Source organism: Lonchura striata, chromosome 8, assembly GCF_050655825.1.
Source record: "Lonchura striata isolate lonStrDom1 chromosome 8, ASM5065582v1, whole genome shotgun sequence".
Lineage (NCBI taxonomy): Eukaryota > Metazoa > Chordata > Aves > Passeriformes > Estrildidae > Lonchura > Lonchura striata.
In genome coordinates, this window is record NC_140710.1 from 10,601,584 (window position 1) to 10,621,129 (window position 19,546).

Consider the following 19,546-nt stretch of genomic DNA (forward strand, 5'->3'; position numbering starts at 1 on the left):
TGTGTCAGCTATCACCACCTGGAGGGAACAGAAAACCAGAACTAGGATCTCTGACAGTAAAAGCACAGGTACTAGGGCAAGGGCAGGGGAACTCCAAGCATGAACAAGCCTCTCAGCCACTCTTATGAATGGAGTACACACACCCTGTGCTGCAGGAAGGACTCTGTGTTTGGCAGGGGTGGAGCCCAGCCCCTCTCATATGAGGCAGGGCTATTTATGCTCCGTGCTGGGCAAGCAGGACAGACTGTTTTTTGCCATCCCTCCCAAAGCTAAGGAGCCACTGGGGTGTCCCAGGCTTGATTTAACTCCCTCCACTCCGTTCTTCCCCAAAGGGAAGAGGCAGGCAAAGTCTGGGCACTGCAATAATGACAGCCACAACATAGAAATATTCTTAATATAATTAGGTGCAGGGCCTCCCCCCTCCCAACCACACGTACAAACGAGCAGGGGGCAAACCCCCCCCACCCAGCCAGCCACTGCTGCAGGCACAGGGTGGCCTCCCTGCTGTGGGGAAGGGCTGGGGAGGGGCTGGTAGCCCGGGGACGGGGCAGTCTGTGCTGGGGCAGTTCTGCCCAGGCTACCCCTGCCCCGCCACCACCTCCTGCAGCCAGCATTCCTGTTCCCTGCGAGGAGGGAGCATGCTGGGGGAAACAAAGATGCTGACACCGAGATGCGGCCACCAAATCTAGCTGAGGAGCGTCCCGAGTGGGTTAATTCTAGGTGGAGGGTTATTCTATGAGCCGTACTGCAGCAGGGCAGGGAGGATGGGGGGGGCTTTTCCTTGTGGGGAAGAGCTGGTCCAGGCAAATCATCCGCAGTCCTGGCCAGGTGCTCAGTAGTCTGCTGTGTATTCTGTACCATGCAGCCCTCGGCATAACAAAGTGAACTCCTTCACCATCTCCTTCACTCGCCGCTTGTTCACACGCTCTCTGCTGAGACAGAGGGAGGGGACAAACATGAAGTAGGATGGCTGCACTGGGCCATGCAGGGGAGTCATTCCCGTGGGAAGTGTGGGGCACAGCTGCCAGGGCAAGTGGCATGCAAACCTGAGGATCTGCTGGCTGAAGTTTTCCTTCTGCTCTGGAGTTACTCGGGCCGAGGGGAAGCCATCCTGCTGCATGGCCTCCTTGATCCAGACACTCAGGAGGCTGAAGCAGTGCTTGTTCAAGGCAAAGAGGATTTCTGCAAAGTGATCCATGAGGCTGCGGGAAGCCTGGCCACCGATGCCCTGCCACAGAGCAAACAACATGCTGAGCCCACACTGTCACTCTCCCTGCTCCCACCCACGCTGCTGGGCTCTCTGCCCCTGGCTCTGTAGGGATGCTGCCTGGGGAGCCCGTGGTCCAGCATCTCTCACCTCCAGCACTGCCTGCAGCAGCGCTTTGCCATTTTCATGCACGACCTGTCCCACCGGGGCGATCTCTCCACAGCGGGGCAGCAGCTCCGTCTGCAACACAGGGGCCAGGCTTGCTCAGTGCCAGCACAAGCTCCACACTGCAGCACCCTGCCCAACCTCAGCCCCACTCTCAGCTCTCAGAGGATTCCACAATGGCATCATACTCACAAAAAAGCCACAGGATGCTTTGACTGTTGGGGCCTCGGGAAACTTGAGTGAAAGGACACCTGCAGGCAAAAATTACTCAGGTTAGCAGCCAGAAAACCCCCTGGCCATCCCAAACCAGCCCTGTGGTCCCCAACCCTTGGCTGTTTTGCACCCAGCTCCAAAGGAGGAGCAGGCTGGGTTCTCCTCAGGGTGATCTGGAGCATGTGCCCATGCCCATGGTACTCACCACACTGAAACACTGCTTTGACATCCAGGTTGCTACACAGGAAGAGATCCGGCTTCCTTTTCAGAGCCTGCAAGGCACACAGACAGGCAGCATGAACCCAGTGCTACAGAGGCAGCCAGGAAGCCTCCAAGGAACCCGGTGCCTCAGACAGCCTCTGCCTGGACACACACTTACCTGAGCACACCCCCAGGAAAGGGCAGATTCACACAGTACAGCAGGAAACCATCACTTTACCCCTCCCCAAGAATATCTTTCAAACAGCCAGGCAGTTTGCTATGCCCAGGATCTGCTGACCCCAGGACCTGAGGACAGGTGCCACAGTGGTGTGCAAACACTCAGACACAGAGGGCTCCTGTCCCATCAGAGCAGATCAGGCAGCAGCACCGCTCCCAGGACAAGGACAGCCATGCAGGGCTCAGCAGAGACCAGCCACCCGTGTAGTTTGCTCCTCTCCTGAAGATGCTGGCATCCCTGGGGTCACAGCAACTGGTTCAAGCAGTAGCCCCAGACTGCACCAGATGATGAGATGCCAACATTTCTTAGCAGTTCCTGAGCAGCAGGTCTGAGATCAAGAAAGCTTGGGTTTTTTTAATGCCACACAATGATTCCACCAGCCTCTGTGCGGGTCAGGCACTGCTGCTGGAGACACCCTGAGCTGTGGTACCTTGTGCAATGACTTAGTCCCCTTGGTGCTGGCACCGAGCAGTTACTGGGTGGAAATGTTTCAGCCTGCACCCTTCACTCGGTGGGAAGGGTTTCCAACCTGCCTCAGTGAGCCCTGCTGTGTGAGGCAGCCACATCCATACCCTGACCACCATACCCACTGCTGCAGAAAAGCACTGGGAATGGCAGCCATGCCTCCTGCCCTGCTGTCACTGCAACACCAGGAACAGCAGCCGTAGCACTGGAGCAACCCTGCTGTGTGCCTGGAGCTCAGAGTGCAGCACACCAGGGCAGGCAGCCCTTGGGCTGGGCTCTGTGTGGGGCCACTGCTGTCCTCTGAGCCTTTTCCCAGGGATAAAAGCAGGGACAGCTCTCAGTCAACAGCACCCAGGACACACAACCTTCTGCCCCTGTGGTCTCTCCTTGATGCAAAAGAGACTTCTCCAGGGAAAGTCCAGAGCCATCTGCCCAGTGCAGATGCTGGAAAACAAGAAGCTGAGGAGTGGGTTTCAGAATTACTCCATCTCCTATTTGACCTTTTCTATCACACACTGCAAAAGAGGATTCAGTTTTGGGCACCAAAGCCATTGCTATACCAGGTGGAGAAGGCACAACTGCAGGTACCTCTGCCTGCTGGATACAAGCAGAGAGCTTCATGGGGCGACCAGGGGCCACGTTATACCTGTGTGTGTATATACAGGCTGTGCACCATTGCTCCTGAGGCACTGGCACCAACATCAGAAGGTGAACTGCTGGCTGAGCAATGGTTTAGGAACATATTCATTCATCGAGGCTGCTGGTGTTCAGCTGGCCCCATACAGGACAAATGCTTGCAAGAGATGTTACAGTTTTAGCCCTGGGACACTACCCCTGCTGGGGCCCTACTGTGATCTCCAGAGCAGGGACTATGAGCCTTTCCCCCCAGCAGCATGTTGCTCAAGGGCAGCTGGCTCCCATGGTAACCACTCAGCTGCAAGTTCCTCTACCCTGCCCGTCCATGGGTTTTAACCTGAGTCCTGCATGCTACAAGTGTTCCATTTGGCACAAGTCTTCCAATGTGCTCTGGTTCCTACCTACCTGCAGGGTGCTTCTCCCAGCCAAAGCAGACCTGCTGCAGCCCCCCCAAAAGTTCTCCTGCAGATTCAGTGCAGCATCTGCTCCTCACTCCATCAGTGCCATGGGGAAAAGCATGTCAGCATTGGGACAGCTCCTTCCCATACGACACTTAGCAGAGTGCAAGCTCAGTGCAGACCTGGGTACATATACATATGTCTAATGTAAAGAGAGATGCTTTTTACCCCACAAGATGGGGCCCTCTGGAGCTTCTCCTATAAGAAAGCAGCAGTAGGTAGGTCTGGCTACTCTTCCCCAACACCAGGTATGTCCAGTTACTCTTTCCTAGCACCAGGAACCCTGCTCAAGCTCTAGGACCTCTTCTTGCCAGCTCATCTTCCCCGTCTCCTGCCAGAGCACCTCTGCTCACATGGGGGCAGGTCTTCAAATGCTTTCAAATGCCCCCCCATATCCTCTGCATGAGCAGCCGCTGCAGAGATAGAACTCGCTCTCCACGAACTGTCCTGCAGGACAGCATAGAGAGAATACTGGATTCTTCTCCACAGCAGCTCAGAGACCACCAGAGAGGTCTTCAGAGCAGGCTCTTCTGTGCCCATTTCTTCATAAGCAGACAGGCATGGAAGGGACACCCACTCCTCCAGCAGACAGAGGACAGTGGGGACTGCACCGCCGGTTTCTGCAGCTCTCCAGAACACACAGCCTTGGTGCCCAGTATCCAGTCTCTTCCCAGACCCCACACCTGGCAGAGAAGAGCCTCTTGCTTTGAAAAGGGCACATAAAGCTGGCCAGGCAGCAGCAGCGAGACTTAATGTGGGGTGCTGAATCCATGTCCTCCATAGGGTTCTCTGAGTCTGGCTGGAGCAGGTGAGGTGGAGAACTCAATGACTGCTGCCTGATCAACATGCAGCCTGGATCAGACCATGAAGGGAGGAAGGTGAGGGATGAAGCTGGCTGTGCTTGGCCAGGCACTGTCTGTGCCATCACAGGAGGTCAATCCTGCATCTTCTGCCTGGTGAGGCACCGCACACCCAGACTGCCCCTAAGATCTATCAGGGAAGTCACCAAAAAGCTCCCAGGTCTGCAAGCGAGAAGCCCTGCTGGGGTGGGGTGGATGAGGTGGAAAGGCAGGCTGGAGAGTCCCAAAATCCTACCTGCAACCAGGAGCACACATGTGAGACCCACTGGTTCCCCAACTTCAGAACCTGCCTGGTTTTGCCAATGCAGACCTGGGTGCAAGCCCCAGCCACCATGGCCGTGTGGTCCTGGGCAGAGGTGCTCCAGCTGCCTGGGTGGAACTGAGCCCCACGCCCTCCAGGTGGGCTGCTCACCCTGGGCACTGCAGCAGAGATGCTCTGCACCGATCCCAGCATGCAGCAGAGGAAGGAGGGAGTAGCTGAGAACAGGATGTTGGCACTGCGCTGTGCAGCCTTCTGGCAGACTGGTTATTTTATCCTTGAGTAGTGTGATATTTTGTCTGTTATTTGGTTTAAGCCAGCAGCTCCCATGATCAGCCAGCCATCAAGCTCTTGAGTGGACTGTGAATTGCCATCATCAAGAGTGGTTTGCCAATTAATGTTATGGCAAAAGAATCACCTGCAACAACTGGGCAGTTCCATGAGCTGCAACCAAGCCCAAAGATAAAGTCAGCAGGAATCCTATGACAGAGGGAGATGGTTCCCTGTGTGCTGGTGCTGAGAGCTGATATGCAGGCCTCATGAGCTTCTCCTGAGTTATCAGAAGGTGGGACAGTACTTGCTGGCACAGAGGACAGAAAAAGTGCCTGCAAGGAGAAACCACACGAACTTGAAACAGGGAAGATGGTATTTCCACCAAGGCAATCAACCACAAAAACAGATAGTCAGGGAAGTGGGAAAGTTTCCACGTTAACACATTCTTATGTCCAATTTCACTGCTGCTCTGGAAGATGCATTGCTTTGCCAAGAGGTCTGCAGGCAGAGGAGGCTGGGTGAAAACTCTTGCCACACAAAAATCTGATTTGAAGAGATCTGCAGTTACCTCTGAATTTAATTCTCCAATGTTCAAATCCTCAGAAACATCACTGCAGAGTATGGTCCTCTGGAAGAGGACAAGCTGGACCCATCTCTGCCATCAGACAGCCCTCAAAGTCCTGAGAGCAACGAGTCAATCAGAGATGCTAAGGCCAATTCTGGATAGGTTTTAAAGCACCTCACTAGATCACCAGTCTATGAGAAGGGTCAGGCCAAGAAAGAGGAAACCTTGAGTTCTATGCATGAAGAGAAGACAAGATCCTTTGGTCTCCATGGGGTTACAGGAATACAAAGCCCAGGAAAACAACAGGTCTTGAGTGGGCGGTGTCAGGCTGGCAGCATGATGTCAGATGTCTCACAGTGATCCAAGATGGGGAAGACGTGGAGGTAGGAGCCTCTGAGCTGCAGGAATGCCTCTGAAGAATATCTGGAGATCCACACACAATGCCAGCACATTGCCCCAGCACTGCCTGCAGATCCTGCCCACAAGGACAGTGTGTAACAGATTTCCAGCACACTGGATGGGAAGTGTTTGGTTTCACAGCACACCCCACTGTGTGCAGCACAGAAGTGCAGCATGGTTGCACTTTTCTCTCCAAGAAAGCATATATATTTTGTGCCCAGACACAGAGGAGGAACTCAAGCCAGAAAGAAATGCAGTATTTTCGAAAGAAACAACAAGTAGCCTTGGGAGAGTCTTTCATAGTCACCTAATCCCTTACACCCCAGCAGGATCACTTCTACCTACCCTCCAAGAGCAATGAGCTTGTTGGGTCTTTTCAAGAACTCCACACAACAACAGCTCCCCACAGGATCTTCCAGTGCTTCCCTGCTCTTTTAGGAAGACTTTCTTCTGCCAGACCTGGATCCTTTACCATGATTTCCTCCCATTACTGATTGTCCCACTCAAGCAGAACATAAAAGGGTTTTTTACCTACAACTGGCACATTACCTTTTACTCATTCCAAGACTCACGCAGCTCTTCAGGCTCCCATCAGCTTTTCCTCCCCACCATGTGTACAAGGTGGACATCTTCCCAGTTGCTTTTCTCTGTAGTCTCTGATACCAATCTACAGAAATGTTGTGCCTTAAACTAGGCACAGTGTTCAAATGAAGGTCCTGCTAGCAGTGAGGACACCACCAAGAACCTCAGGCACAGACCCCATTTACCACCCTCCCATCATGTTCAAAACTGTTGTTAGAAGGGCACAGTTTCCAAAACTGAAAGCAGAGCAGTAGTCTGATAGTCTTGATTATGTTATGTCTAAGGTGAAAGGGAGGAAGAGGCTGCAATATGGCTTTGAAGTGCAATGGGTCTCAGCAGGCTCCGGGCATCAAGATGAGAACTGTGAGGGGAAGACTCTGCCTGGGGGAGGTCAGGTGCAGCCCTCTTGCCCACTCCAACCCTCAAAACCTATGGGAGGATCAGAGGGGTCTGACAGCTTAGCACCAGGACATGCCAGGCACCCTCCTAGGGCTGTCAGCAGGGGTAGGGTGGCCACAGCCCTGGGAGGAGCCTGGGTGAATGTTCCTGCACAGCCACTGGTCCAGCATGTGTGGTTAGAGGTCTCCCCATCACAGAAACAGAGCAGAAAGCAACTCTGCTAGGCCCCTCCTCACCACAGACCCACCCTGTGGGTAGTTGGGCAGGGAACACATCTCTGACAGGGACACTGAGTACATCAAAGACATCAGGGCTTTTCCCTTAAGGGCCATGAGGGGGCTGAGGAGCACACTGGGCAGGTGTATATACACACACAGCATAGCACTGGCCCTGCCTGCCCACCGCCACAGCAGTGACACAAGTGCCAGCCCACGTGCCAGCCCGTGGTCCTTGCCATGTCAACACAAACTGTCCCCACACGCTGCTGAGCCAGCGGCTCCCACACAGGAACTGCCACCACCCGGAGAGGCTGCTGGGGCAGGAGGCAATGTGGCATTTGCCAGATCCAGATGCCATCACAAGCACGTTGCTCAGAGCCAAACCCTGGCAGCTGCCTGCTCCTGAGGGCAGGGGCTTCCTCCCACTGGCCCATGGGCAGGGCAGCCAGCTCAGCCTGTTCCCACTCCAGAGGGCCGGTAAATGGGTTGGAAAACATCCACTTAATGCTCTAATTTGTCTGTTACCCAAGGGTGACTGCAGCAGCAGCACCAAGCACCCCATGCCAGCTTCAGCCCAGCAAGGGTGTGGAAGCTGGAGCTGCCTGCAGAGGAGGGCACTGCCCTGGGGATGGTGTGAACCCAGAACTAAAGGAGAATGTTTTGTTTTCAACTTCCACGGAAACAGATGGAGAAACTCGATATTCAACTAAAAGGAAAAAAAAACGTTGTCAACAGAAAGCTAAAAATAGGTTTAAATTGAATTAAAAAGAGAAAGAGAGAGAACAGAAAGTGAATGAATAAGAAACTAAAACACACCTGTGCCAGGAGTTGCATAAATGAATCAACAATATCAGGATGATCCCTGGGCCCTAAAATATAATAAAGATGTAACTTAAGAGAAAAATCATACAAACAGCAACTCAACATCATATAGTTATGTGATACAGAAAGAATTTACAAGTGAAAACAGGAGTGTAAGGGAGGAGGGGTGTGTGGGGAAGGGGATGGGCAACATGAGCAGTTTGAAGCAAGTTAAAGAAACAAAACATACAAAAAATCATGAAACTTGGAGAACCCAAGAACAGAAAGAAACTGCAAAGGAAAGGGTCTAAAGTCCCAGGGTCTCCAGCTAGCACCTGGGTGCTGCAGAGCCAAGGAGGAGATCTTCATTTCCTTGGGGAGGAAGAGAAGGAGGAGCAGGGGCTAGCTGAGCACCATCTCCACAAGGAGAATTATAGCTTTTGTACTGTGGGGACTGAGGAGGTGTCTTCAGAGCACTGTTTGGTCCTGGAAGGTAACTGCAAGTGAACGACAACACCTCAGCAAATGCTTGACAGGCCTGGCTGGCCTCAGGCGTGCACATGCTTGTCACCAGCGTCAGCTGCTCAGGAGACTCTGACACAGACACCCTCCCACCCCATTCCCAGATGCTCTCCAGGACAGTGGTGTGTCCAGGACTCTCCTGGAGGTCTCCTCCAGCATCCTCATGGGAAAGAGCAGCTCAGTGCCCAGAGATTTCTGTGCCAGCACCACTCACCCTACCTTGGCATCTGACTGTGCACACTCACTTCTTGGCCTTTGTAGGCTCAGGCATGCCCCCCTTCTCCTGCCACACGTGGGCTCAGCAGAAGGGGCTCGCCGTGCTCAGAGCTGGGCCCCCACCCAAGGGGACAGTCCTGGGCACACACCAAGCTGAACAGCCGCTTGCCTGAGCAAAGCTCACGTCCAAGTGTTGGCACAGCTCGGGCTCTGTCCCCTCCCTTTTGCTCCTGCAGACGTGCCTACTGCTGCCTGGAGGCATCACCAGCTCCCCAGCACCGAGGCAAAAGGGTTCCAGCACAGACACATCCACACGCCATGGCACGAGCGGGGACCTGATATCCGAGGGAGCCTGGCTTGCTTGTCACTGACCCCAGTGACACCTCAGCACAGTGGGATTTGCTTGGACCGTGGTGTGATGATGAAGCAGGGCTCCTCATGCCTCTCCCCCCACCTCTCTAGAGAGCTCTGAGCCTTGAGCTGGGGGACAGCATCACCCTACCTGGCACCCAGCTGTGAGCAAAGGATAAGACCCCTTGAGGGCCCCATGTGGTAATGCTGAAAGACCAGATCCAGCAGCTCCAATGTACATTTGTCTCTGTCACAGGGCAGGTCACTAAGATGCTGAGGGGAGCCATGGTGCAAAGGAGCCTGTTCTAACCCCATATGCTTTTTGTAGGGTAGGCAGTGAGCCAAAGAGGGGTCCCTGCCCTGCAGAACACCAGCATCCTCAGCATCACAGCAGGGACTCAGTGGCCACCAGTGACTGAAAAAGTAATTTCCCAGCTGTTCACACACACATTCTCCTGCTTATATGAAGGCTTGATTTCAGGCCACTACAAGCAGTAGCAGACCACAGAGAAGCCCTGAGATCTTCCTGTGGGCATAGCCTCCCTGCCAAGCTGGACTGCAGCTCCAGATTGACCCTTGCTGCACATGATATCCAGCCTGGGTTGCTGTAACAGTACAGAGGCCCAGAACACCCAGGGGTTTCCTGCTTCTGTTGCCTGCAGGGAAGGTACCCACCTTCCAGGGGTTGGGATGAATCCAAGAAACAGAGATGGCCCCAATTAGCTTAGCTAGGAGTGAAATCAGCCATTCCTGGTAAGAGGCCTCCAGACTCCACGCATGCAAAAGTCTGACAAGAGCCCCATCGCGGAGACGGGCTAATCCTACGTACCTTGCTGGAACAGGGTCAGTGTGACTGAGGTAACGAGCAAGAAGAGGGCCTTGATGGGAGGGAAGTGGGCAGGCTCATGGGCAAAGATGTGAACCAACTGCAAAAGAGAGAAAATAATTGAAGCTTCTGCTGGCCCTGCACATCCCCAGCCTCCCAAGCACAGTTCCATACCTGCCGTGTGAGTTCAATGGCAGAGACCTGGGGTATGGTGCTATACATCTGCCCCAGCATCTCACACAGCTGAGGCACCATGGGGGCAAAATCATCCAGGAGGGTCTTCACAGACTTCTCAAATATGGCACAGACAGACTGTGGGAAAAGAGGGACTGCATGAGCAGTGGGCATCAGGAGACCTCTCTCAGGGCTTAATGGATGGGTCCCACGAGAGCAAAGAGCTGGCACTGGGGACAGGGACCAGCCAGGCAAAGGGCTCAGACTTGCTCTGATACTGGTGGCCTGCCCTGCAGCACAGAATGCTCCCAGTGACCAGGAACCACCCTTCCCACCGCAGCAGGAAGGCTCCCAAAGGTTGGGGAGAAATGGCTACTGGGACATTGCACATGGGCATTACTGGACTGAACAAACTGGACAAGCACCAGATGATACAGGTCCAGTTCAGAACAGAGCTGTTCTCTTAGGGAATACAGGTTGGGTAGATCCCGCCTCCCTGCTCATGGCAGGACCTCAGTTTCTGGAGAGAAGCAGAGCTGATGGAGGAACAAGACAGACAAGGATGACTTGATGCTGCTGGTGACAGCAAGCAGCACTGGTCCAGATAACCCAGCAAGACATCCTTCTCACAGGCCATCACCCAGAGTTTGTCCTTTGCTGTCCCCCACTCAGGTCAGCAAGGATAGGCAGAGGTGCACGCAGTATAGAAGTGAAGCCTGGTTACCTCCACCACCTGGGCATCATTCAACCACTTGCTGAGAACCTTCTGTATGAGCTGGAAGACTTGCTGCAGAACCACCACCACCTGTAAGGAATGAGAGACACTGAAGAGAATTGGCCCCCATGGCACTGGGAAGGGGAGATTCAAGACTAAGCATGGTTTGGACTGAAAGTTTCAGGCACCACCCCTCTCCAAAGCTGGACAGCTTTTTTCTGAAGCCTGGCACTGCTCACAGTTGGCAGGTAGCACCCAGGCCATCCTCCAGAGCAGCACCTAACCAAGAGGCATCCAAGAGGCAAGGCACCTCTGCCCACCTCAGGAGTGGTGGGATGAGCTGAAGGAGCTATTTTAGCTGGAACAGACTAGCACTATCCTCTTGCTGGCACATGCTGCATTCTCCATTAACCCCCTCTCTTGCAGTGAGTTGTGAGGCTTTGTCAGTCTGTGCCAGAGAACTTGGAGTTATTGCTCTACTTACTGGGTTGGGTCCTTGCTGCACTGGCAGTTTTTTGACCTCGGTGCTTTCATGGTCGTCATCGTGGTGGCTGATGTCTAGGGTGGTGAAGAGGTTGGAAAGCAGGCCCAGGATGTGGATGATGGCCAGCCTGTTGGAGGGATTGGGCTGCCAGGGAAAATAAAGCCAAAGTATGACACAGACTGCACTGCTCAATCATAGTCATGTCTTTGGGATGCTGAGGAACTAGAACTGCAGAGGCAAAGTGCCAGAGAGGGGTTCCCTGCACTGCACTTTCCCGTGAGTCCATGTTTACGAGTGCTGCTTCAGCACAGCAGCTCCAGAGCTACAGCCAGCAGGAGAAACCACTTCTGATGGAGGCAGCACACAGGCACTCACCGTTTCATCAGCCAGCTTTTCCAGTTGCTGGATGTAGGGGGTGATCAGGGAGTGCAGGTTCTTCAGGATCTCCTCCACTTGCAGTGCAGAAAGCAGGAAACCAAGAGCCTGCATCAGCCACATGCACTGGCTTGTCTGGGACAGAGAAGACACAACAGGGCAGGTCACTGCCTAGCCCACAGACCTTGCTCTGACAGCTGCCAGGGTCCCAGCTGGGTGTGCTGCAGCTCCTGAGCTGCTCTATCTGGGTCCCTCTAGGTCCATCTCACTGTAGGAGGGGGAAACAGCTCCCTAACAGCTTCTGTTCCCAGGGAACAGGAGCTCTGGCTTCAGCACACCAGGCCTCTTCCTAGCACCTGCCAAGGAAAGACCTGTTGGTGTCCAGAGATCTCCATGCTGGCATCACTCACCCTGACTTGACACCCCATTCTTTGCACAGCCTGTCACAGCCACCCCATCCTAGTCACAGGCAAGGCTGGGGGTCAGTTCCAACGCTTATCTCCCTTTTATCTCTTGAAAACATGCCTGTCATCTGGTGTTCTTGGGTTTGGGGAGACTGGGAACTGCTAGAGTTGAGCCTCCTCCTCCTCCCTCTCTGGGGGACATACCCTCCCAGCACAAGCCCAGCCTCTGTGGGTGAAGTGAAGCCCAGCAGTGCAGAGGCAGCCAGCAGGTTCTCCTGATCCTGCACACCATGGATGCAGTGCTGGGCTCTCCTCTGGGGCCAGCTTTGGTTCTTCAGCTGAGCATGACTAAGGGGGCATGGGGGGCAAGGAGAACCAGCAGAGGTGTGAGTCAGCCTCTCTTACCTTGTGAATCTGCTTCATCAACACCTCCTGTCAAAGGGAAAGGAAGAGAAAAAGAGAAGGATGAGTGCTGCAGAAAGGCCCTTGTCTTCCAGGCAGCAGGACTGACAACAGGAGGTAGGATTGACACAGGTCAAGACAACTAACACCAGTGTGGGCACAGACAAACATTCTGTGCTCCCCACAACCTGCCACAGGCAAGAAATAAAATTCCTGTCCCCTGAGCCAGCCCACTCAGCCACTCAGCAAGGAAAGCTCCTGGCTTAGAAGGGCTCTGCAGCAGGATTGCTCAAGGAGTCAACTTCAGCCAGGGTTTCTTATTCCAGTGACAGTGTTCCCCAGGCTCCAAAAACAGAGATGCTTTCAAGAGCCTTTCACCTCTCTTCTCCCATGTATGTCCTGGCAGCTTGCCCAAGTCCAGCCCTTCTCCCTGTTCTCAGGACTCTGAGCCCCATCTGCCCCAAATCTTGAGAGTCAAGAAGGAGCATGGGACAAGCTGCCCCAGAACTGCAGAGATCAGCTCAGGCTCCAAGGAGAGGCCTGAACACCAGGGCACTGTCCTCCAAGATGCTCAGCAGAGGCACTAGCAGCATGGCAGGTATCCAGCTGTTCCAAACAAGGCAAACAAAACCTTGGGGGAAGAACAGACACACCACGTACAGACCCCTGGGCAGTTGTGTCTGTCACTGGCTGCTATTTCTACATTCATAGCAGGACACAGGGCCTGCCACTAGCCTATGAACAAAACAGGCAAGAAATCTGTGCCAAGCAAGATGCCCTCAGCTGCTCCTTGCTCCCCTTGTCCTGATCCTTACAAAGGAAAAGGTGTGCACAGAGCATATCCCAGGTTACCACCACCCGTCCCCCTGCATCCAGCTCCTACCTGTGACACAGCGACAATGTTGGCAGCATAAGGTGGCAGGTCGTACTTGCACTCTCGGCAGATCTTTTTCAGGGTGGAGACACTGGAGATGGAGAGCTCAGGGTTTCCCAAGGCTTGGAGCACCAGTGGTAACACGTTGTTAATCATGACAGGGTGATCAGCCAGCCACTCAGACAGGGATCCTGCATACATGGATGGGGTCAGACTGCAGGACTGCCCCACAGGTTCTTGCTCTCTGCATTCCACCATGCCCAGCTTTGCTTTTCACCACTGCTATTGCTGGGCAGATGTGGTCTCAGGGGGCTTTCCCTGCCCAGCCCAGCCCAGCCCACTCACCGATAGTGAACATGACGGTGTCAGCAAGCTGCACATTGCTGATGCTGATCCGAGGAATGAGGCCGATCAGGCCGGGCACCACATCAGAGTAGTTTACATCAATGGTCTCAGCAATGGACTGGAAGCCATAGAGCAAGGCCTCCGTGTGCTGCCAGGGTGGGAGAAGCACTGTCAGAGCCATGCATTGACCCCGATGCCCAACCCTGCCCCGGCTCCAGGCACCAGCTCAGCACCCCCACAGTAGCTGAAGAGGCTGATCCCTTGGCAGAACTAAGGACAGGGAGGCAGAAAACCTATTTCTGTCCACAGCAGACCTCAGAGAGACTGTCTGTGTGCTGGCAAGCTGCTCATGCTCCTCACCTCTGTCATGTCCCTTTGCTTTCAGTGCCCCATTGACAGTGAGGACAGGTGCCTGAGGGCTGGTAGCTGTCAGCCTGGCACCTGGGATCCTTGCTCACCTGCCACGTGGACGGCTGCTCCGTGTTGGTCAGGAGACGTCCCAGTTTGTCATAGAGGCTGCTCAGGAGCTCAGCACCCAGCATCTCATACACGTACATCAGCGTGTCAGAGATGTCCACCCTGCAGAGAACATGGGTGTCTCCAAACATTGTCCCCAACCCATGCAGAGAGCTCCACGTGTGGACACATCACTTTCTCTCCAGGGCACAGGCACTTCTCATACAAGCTCATTGTCCCAACCAACGGAGTGATCTTATGGCCTCTTGGGCAGAGTAACTGCTGCTGTACCAAAATTTTGCCAAATGAGCCAAACCAGCTCATTTTCACATTACCACCACAGCCAAAACAGCTCTTGATGGAAGGAATCTCCTCTGTGTCCCTCCTTGGCTCAGCATACAGCACTCAATCTCCAGGGAGGCAGAAGGCTGCCCCTGCATCCTCACCTGCCTAACAAGCAAATCCAAATCTCCAACTTGTACCTGTATATCCGAAACTGCTCCTTCTCATCCGAAGACCAGAAGCCATATTCTTCATCGGAGGGGAACTGGGCTTTGTGTAGCAGCACATCCACCAGCTGAAAGTAGACAGGCCTGTAGACCTGCTGGTACACTGCCTGTTTGTCTGGCTCAAAGGAGAGGATATCATCCTGGAGGCAGGAGGAGGAATAAACACATCAGGTGTTGCAGGGAAAGGAAAATAGAGCTAATATGTCTGCTGCATAGGGGACTCAGGCACATCTCCCAGGGCTGGTGGGACCTGGTACACCGTGGAAAGCTGCATTTCCAGCTCCCTAAGATTCACTTGATGCTGTGCCCTTCTGCAGCGGCAGCATTATCTGGAGGCAAGATGCCAGAAGCCCCAGAAGCTGGGCGGACTCTCAGACAGCACTGTTACAGGGAGTGGCAGCGTCCTGCCATGTCCCATCCTTGGGAGCACCCCCACACCAGGAGCACGTGTGCCTCAGACTGCTGTGAGAGAGCTGACTGAGCACGGCGCCCTCCTGCATGCATCTGTAATCTCAGACCCATCTGGAGAAGCAGCAAGAGGTCGTGGGAGCCTCAGCCTGGCCTCATGCAGCACAGGAGCTGCTGGCACGGCACTGACTTAGCTCCCCTCCCTGCCCACGCTCAGCCAAGCCACACTGGATTGCAGAGGAATGGAGCTGAGGGATGAAAGGGAGCTAAAAATAGAGCACAGTGTGACAGGGCTGCTCTGCTGATCCAGGGAACACTGACCCTGGAAGAGGGACCCCACACTGGGCAGCCAGTAGAGCTATGCTCTCGTTCCTGCCTGCTGCAGGCACACAGCAAGCAGCTAAACAACCAGGTCTGCCGCTGAGAAGAAAAAAATTAACATTAAATTTTAATTAGTTTTGTTAATGAGGCCCTTAAAGGATGGCTCACACTTCTAAGGAGGACTGGTGGCAGAAAGAGCCAGCCACGGGGCCAGCATTTCCTAGGTATGTGCCCTGCCCTAGCTGCAAGGGCAGGCCAAGGAGTGAGGACATCAGAAATCCCTAGGACCAATTAAATCCAGGCCAGCACCAGCCTCCATGCACTGATGCCTCTGGCCCTGCCTGGAGGCAGGCTGTCCACAACAGTCACTGACCTGCAGCGTGTACCAGAAGGTGAGGGTCAAGGAGCTGGTGGTTTCGTTGACGGGGTAGTGTCCAGGGATGCCAGTGCAGAACATGATCATGTTGACCAGGGCCAGAAAACTCTGCCAGTGCTCCACTTGGTCCAGGAGGGCTCTGGGAAGCAGAGAGCATGGTCAGAGTTTCCAGCTCCTCTGCCCTGACACATGTCACTGGGTGCAGGACAGGTCCTGGAAAAAGCAGGATGTGGGGAACAGCAGGCTGCTCCAAGCTCACTCCCCTCCTAGGGACCATCCCCAGCACTCACCGGGAATGGTTCTCCCCCAGGGCCACAGCAATGCGGCAGATTCCATGCGACGTCTCCATGTCCCCACTCTGCACCGCCTGCCGCAGCTGCTCTTGGAGCCCCAGCACGGGCGGGATGAGCTTGAGGAGGGTGTTCACATACCTGCAAGCACAGCCTGAATCAGTGCCAGGCATCCCTGGCATGGGCTGCCATGCCATCCATCCCTCCTGATGCTCTCCCAGGGCTCCTGCCCAGCTCTGCCTACGTGATGGCTGCTTTGTGCAATGGGATGCATGCAGGAGCCCTTACTGCTTACATGAACTCTCCTTGCAGCCTGTGGCATTAGGACAAAAGCTGCAGCCCTGAGCATTGCTGCAGAGGAGCCTCTGCAAGTGCAGTGCTGAGCCAGTGGCCATCAGCTCTGGGCAAACCCCCCTGCACCACGGTGTGGACTCCTGCCCCTGCTGACCCACGCCTGCCAGCAGGACTGCCAGCCCCTCCATCTTGCCGGTGCCAAACCAGCCTGAGTGAGCTGTGCCTGCACACGGCAGCATCCACGTGGAGCAGAACAGCAGTGAGGGCAGACCTGTGGGCTCTTCCCACCGTGCCCTCAGACATGCACAGAGGCAGTCCAAGCTGCCAGTGGGAAACCACGCGACTCTCCAGCTTGGGCACATCCAGGCTGTGTGCCATGTCTGGGATGAACTGGGCAGCCCCGCTGGGGAGCCCCACCCAGGGGCCGTGCTGGTCCCCTGGCACATCCTGGGTTGCCACAGCCAGTGCAGCACTGCTCTCCCACATCCCATCCCGCACGTCAGCCTCCCCTCCGCTGCCTGTGAGGGATGGTAACCAAGGCAACGAGAAGGAGGCAGCCAAGGTGAAAGGCAGCCCAGGGCCCCGGAGAGGCCGTGCTGGAGGCTGATGAGCAGCCTGCCTTTTCCCTGCCATTTCCCTGCCCACCCAGGCGTGTTATCTGCAGCCACAGCCTGTGCTCTCTGCCCACCCCCTACATGCAGGTGCAGGGCTAAGGATGCTTGGAGTGGGAGGCATACATGATTCCAGCTTTCTTGTGCCCACCCTGGGGAAGAGATGCGAGTGCCGACATCAGGACAGCCACACACCCACTCCAGAGCAGCAGGGTGGCTTTTGCTATGGATGATTTCGGGGAGAACAAAGCCATTGGTGCCACCAGTGCAGGGACAGAGTTGTGCTGGTGATGGCAGCTTTCTCTCTGGGTCAGCAAGAGAAGACAGAGGAAACAAGGTGTCTACAATCCCAGCTGTCATCCCAGCATTCCCTCTGTGCTGCTGGGGGTCACCCTCCTCTCGCCCTCTCCCCCAGAGAAAATCACACAGTAAAGGGTTTATTTTTGCATTAACCATTTCCAAACCTCTGATGCCTTGTGAGTTATGCATGTGGCAGCATGGGAACAATGTGATGATGGAGAATTTGGGAATTCAATAGCTCCTCTCCCTGGGAACCAATGCTACATCCAAGGTAGGCCCAAGAGAGCCAGGGCAGTGCCCAGACAAAAAGCCATAGGGAACCCTCCACTGCTGCAGTGTAAGGCAAAGCCAGGCTTCCTCCACAGCACTGGGTTCACATTACCCTAGGGAGTTTTTTACGGCTTTGTGACTTTTACAACTTTTTCTGACAAGGATCCTGCTTCTGCTGGTTACCCTGAAATATTCACAGTGCTGGACCTGACCAGATCCTCTGGAATCCCTGCACAGCCAACAGAGATAACCACCTAGATTTGCTTCCATGCTGAAATCCCATATTATTGAAGACTTCTAGGAAATGTTGGGTGAACCACATCTCCTGAGCATCACCTTGCTCTGCAAACTGCTCTGCAGACATAAGGGCATCATGGATGCAAGGGTCCCTAGCCAGGAGGGAAATGCTTGCTCTAGAAGAGTTATTTCAACCAGTCACCCAAGACCTGAGGTCAAGTCAGCCAGAGCTGAGCTGCTCTATTCCATATCCAGGAGCACTGAGCCCCAGGTCACTCCACCTGGTCAGTGCTGCCTTCCAGCCCAAGGGACCAGCTGATGCCACATCCCTGACCATGTGCAGAGCTTGCCCCAGGAGGTGCTGCTAGCCACCACTTCCCATCCCCATGCTGCTGTCAGACAGAAGACAACAAAACCATCCCAGCTCAGAAGAACCCCTGGATGCCCAGCTTGTTTCCAGCGGCCAAAAACTGTGAATGCCTGTGAAACAGAATATGAACAAGGCAATCACATGGTGACTCTTGCCCATGCAGTTCCCTGTAGTGATTTGTCTTAGCCTTCCTGAGCAAGATTTGCTATCCTGGTACTCAGGAACTGAGCAAATATTGCTTTCTTGAGTTTGTCCGGTCCCTTCTCAAAGCCCAGGGAATTGCAGCATTTGCAGCTCCCTATGTGAGACCAGCATCTACTCTTGCTCTTCCCACAACCCTCTGCAAACTGCACCAGTGTAGGGTACAACCTGTAGAGGGAAGATAAGAGCATATGGGACAACCTCATCCTTCCTGATCCAAAATCTGAACCACATCTTAATGAGATAATAACCCAATCTTATTAAAAACCTGTTTCTAATGAAGCTCTTGGAAAACTCAAGTGAAATTCCTCCTAAAAAATTCAGCACCAGGTGCCAAGACCAGAAAGAAATGGCAGGAAAGACACCCTGCTGCTTTCAGAGAGGAGGCTCAGTGTCCAACTTCCACACTTCGTAACTCCCACGTGGGCAAACCCCACAAGGAGGTCCCTACCCCACTCCAATGCTACCCACTGCCCTACAGGATGGCCAAGTGGCCAAAAGCCACATGTCAGCTCTCCCCTTGCAGCACATGCTGCCAAGCTCTCTGACCCATTTAGCTGAGGGGATAATCCTCAAACGAGATGGAAAATACAGCCCAAGCCTCTCCTTTGCAAATGAGATGCAACAGCATCTCCATTCTTCCCCTCCTGCAACTCAAGAGCTTCCCCCCACCTCCAAGAGCAGAGGTGTGCTCAGAGATGTTCCAGTTCTAGCTCCTGGCCCAGCCTCCAATGTTTCTTCTCAGGAATGCCATGTCCTAACAGAGGAGCAGCATCAAGACTCCAGCAATACGTGGCACATCCCCTTCTCTGGGTTCACAGGGCTTCCACCCACCTGGCAGGTGTAAAGATCAAACACTTTGCACCTACACATCTCTGGTGCATCATTTCTAGTAACACCTCAGAGGCAAGAAACCACTCACTGCTCCTTGCAAGCAGAAAAACGGGAGCTGCCAGCACAAGTGACTTCCCCAAGAGCGAGGCAGCACCACAGCCACGTGGACACAGGTGCTGCAGCAGGAGACCTGCCTTGCAAGGTGGTGCTCCCCTTGGAAGATGACTGACAGACTATCTAACCCTCAAAGTCAGAAGCTAAGCTCATGAGCCACTAGGACTTGTGCTGGTGGCAGAAGCACACCTGCATGATCACCTCTGCAGCAACGTCAGTGAAGACAGCTGGGAAGGAGCAAAGGGAGAAAGACACAGTGTAGAAAGCATTCAGGGAATGCATGGCAAAGTGGCGAGCCCCAGGACTAACCCTCTCATGGAGCAATGGC

At 54.2% G+C, this 19,546-nt stretch overlaps 1 protein-coding gene across 3 annotated transcripts in view; it reads right to left on the reverse strand.

Moving 5' to 3' along the window:
- Nucleotides 1–380: 380 nt before the first annotated feature.
- Nucleotides 381–19,546, reverse strand: part of IPO13 (importin 13) — a 31,292-nt gene continuing 12,126 nt past the window's right edge. For 2 of the 3 annotated variants that reach the window (XM_031505549.3, XM_085586317.1), the window contains exons 3-20: nucleotides 15,988–16,128; nucleotides 15,695–15,836; nucleotides 14,566–14,732; nucleotides 14,086–14,206; nucleotides 13,628–13,775; nucleotides 13,292–13,473; nucleotides 12,412–12,438; nucleotides 11,603–11,737; nucleotides 11,228–11,371; nucleotides 10,753–10,833; nucleotides 10,029–10,166; nucleotides 9,858–9,954; nucleotides 7,955–8,007; nucleotides 1,791–1,857; nucleotides 1,565–1,623; nucleotides 1,358–1,447; nucleotides 1,047–1,228; nucleotides 381–932 (exon numbers count right to left, since the gene is read on the reverse strand). In XM_031505549.3, the coding sequence (XP_031361409.1) occupies nucleotides 833–932; nucleotides 1,047–1,228; nucleotides 1,358–1,447; nucleotides 1,565–1,623; nucleotides 1,791–1,857; nucleotides 7,955–8,007; nucleotides 9,858–9,954; nucleotides 10,029–10,166; nucleotides 10,753–10,833; nucleotides 11,228–11,371; nucleotides 11,603–11,737; nucleotides 12,412–12,438; nucleotides 13,292–13,473; nucleotides 13,628–13,775; nucleotides 14,086–14,206; nucleotides 14,566–14,732; nucleotides 15,695–15,836; nucleotides 15,988–16,128 (2,074 nt within the window). In that variant the 3' untranslated portion in view covers nucleotides 381–832. The remainder of the gene's footprint in view (nucleotides 933–1,046; nucleotides 1,229–1,357; nucleotides 1,448–1,564; nucleotides 1,624–1,790; nucleotides 1,858–7,954; nucleotides 8,008–9,857; nucleotides 9,955–10,028; nucleotides 10,167–10,752; nucleotides 10,834–11,227; nucleotides 11,372–11,602; nucleotides 11,738–12,411; nucleotides 12,439–13,291; nucleotides 13,474–13,627; nucleotides 13,776–14,085; nucleotides 14,207–14,565; nucleotides 14,733–15,694; nucleotides 15,837–15,987; nucleotides 16,129–19,546) is intronic. The other variant, XM_021528232.3, reaches the window with a different exon arrangement.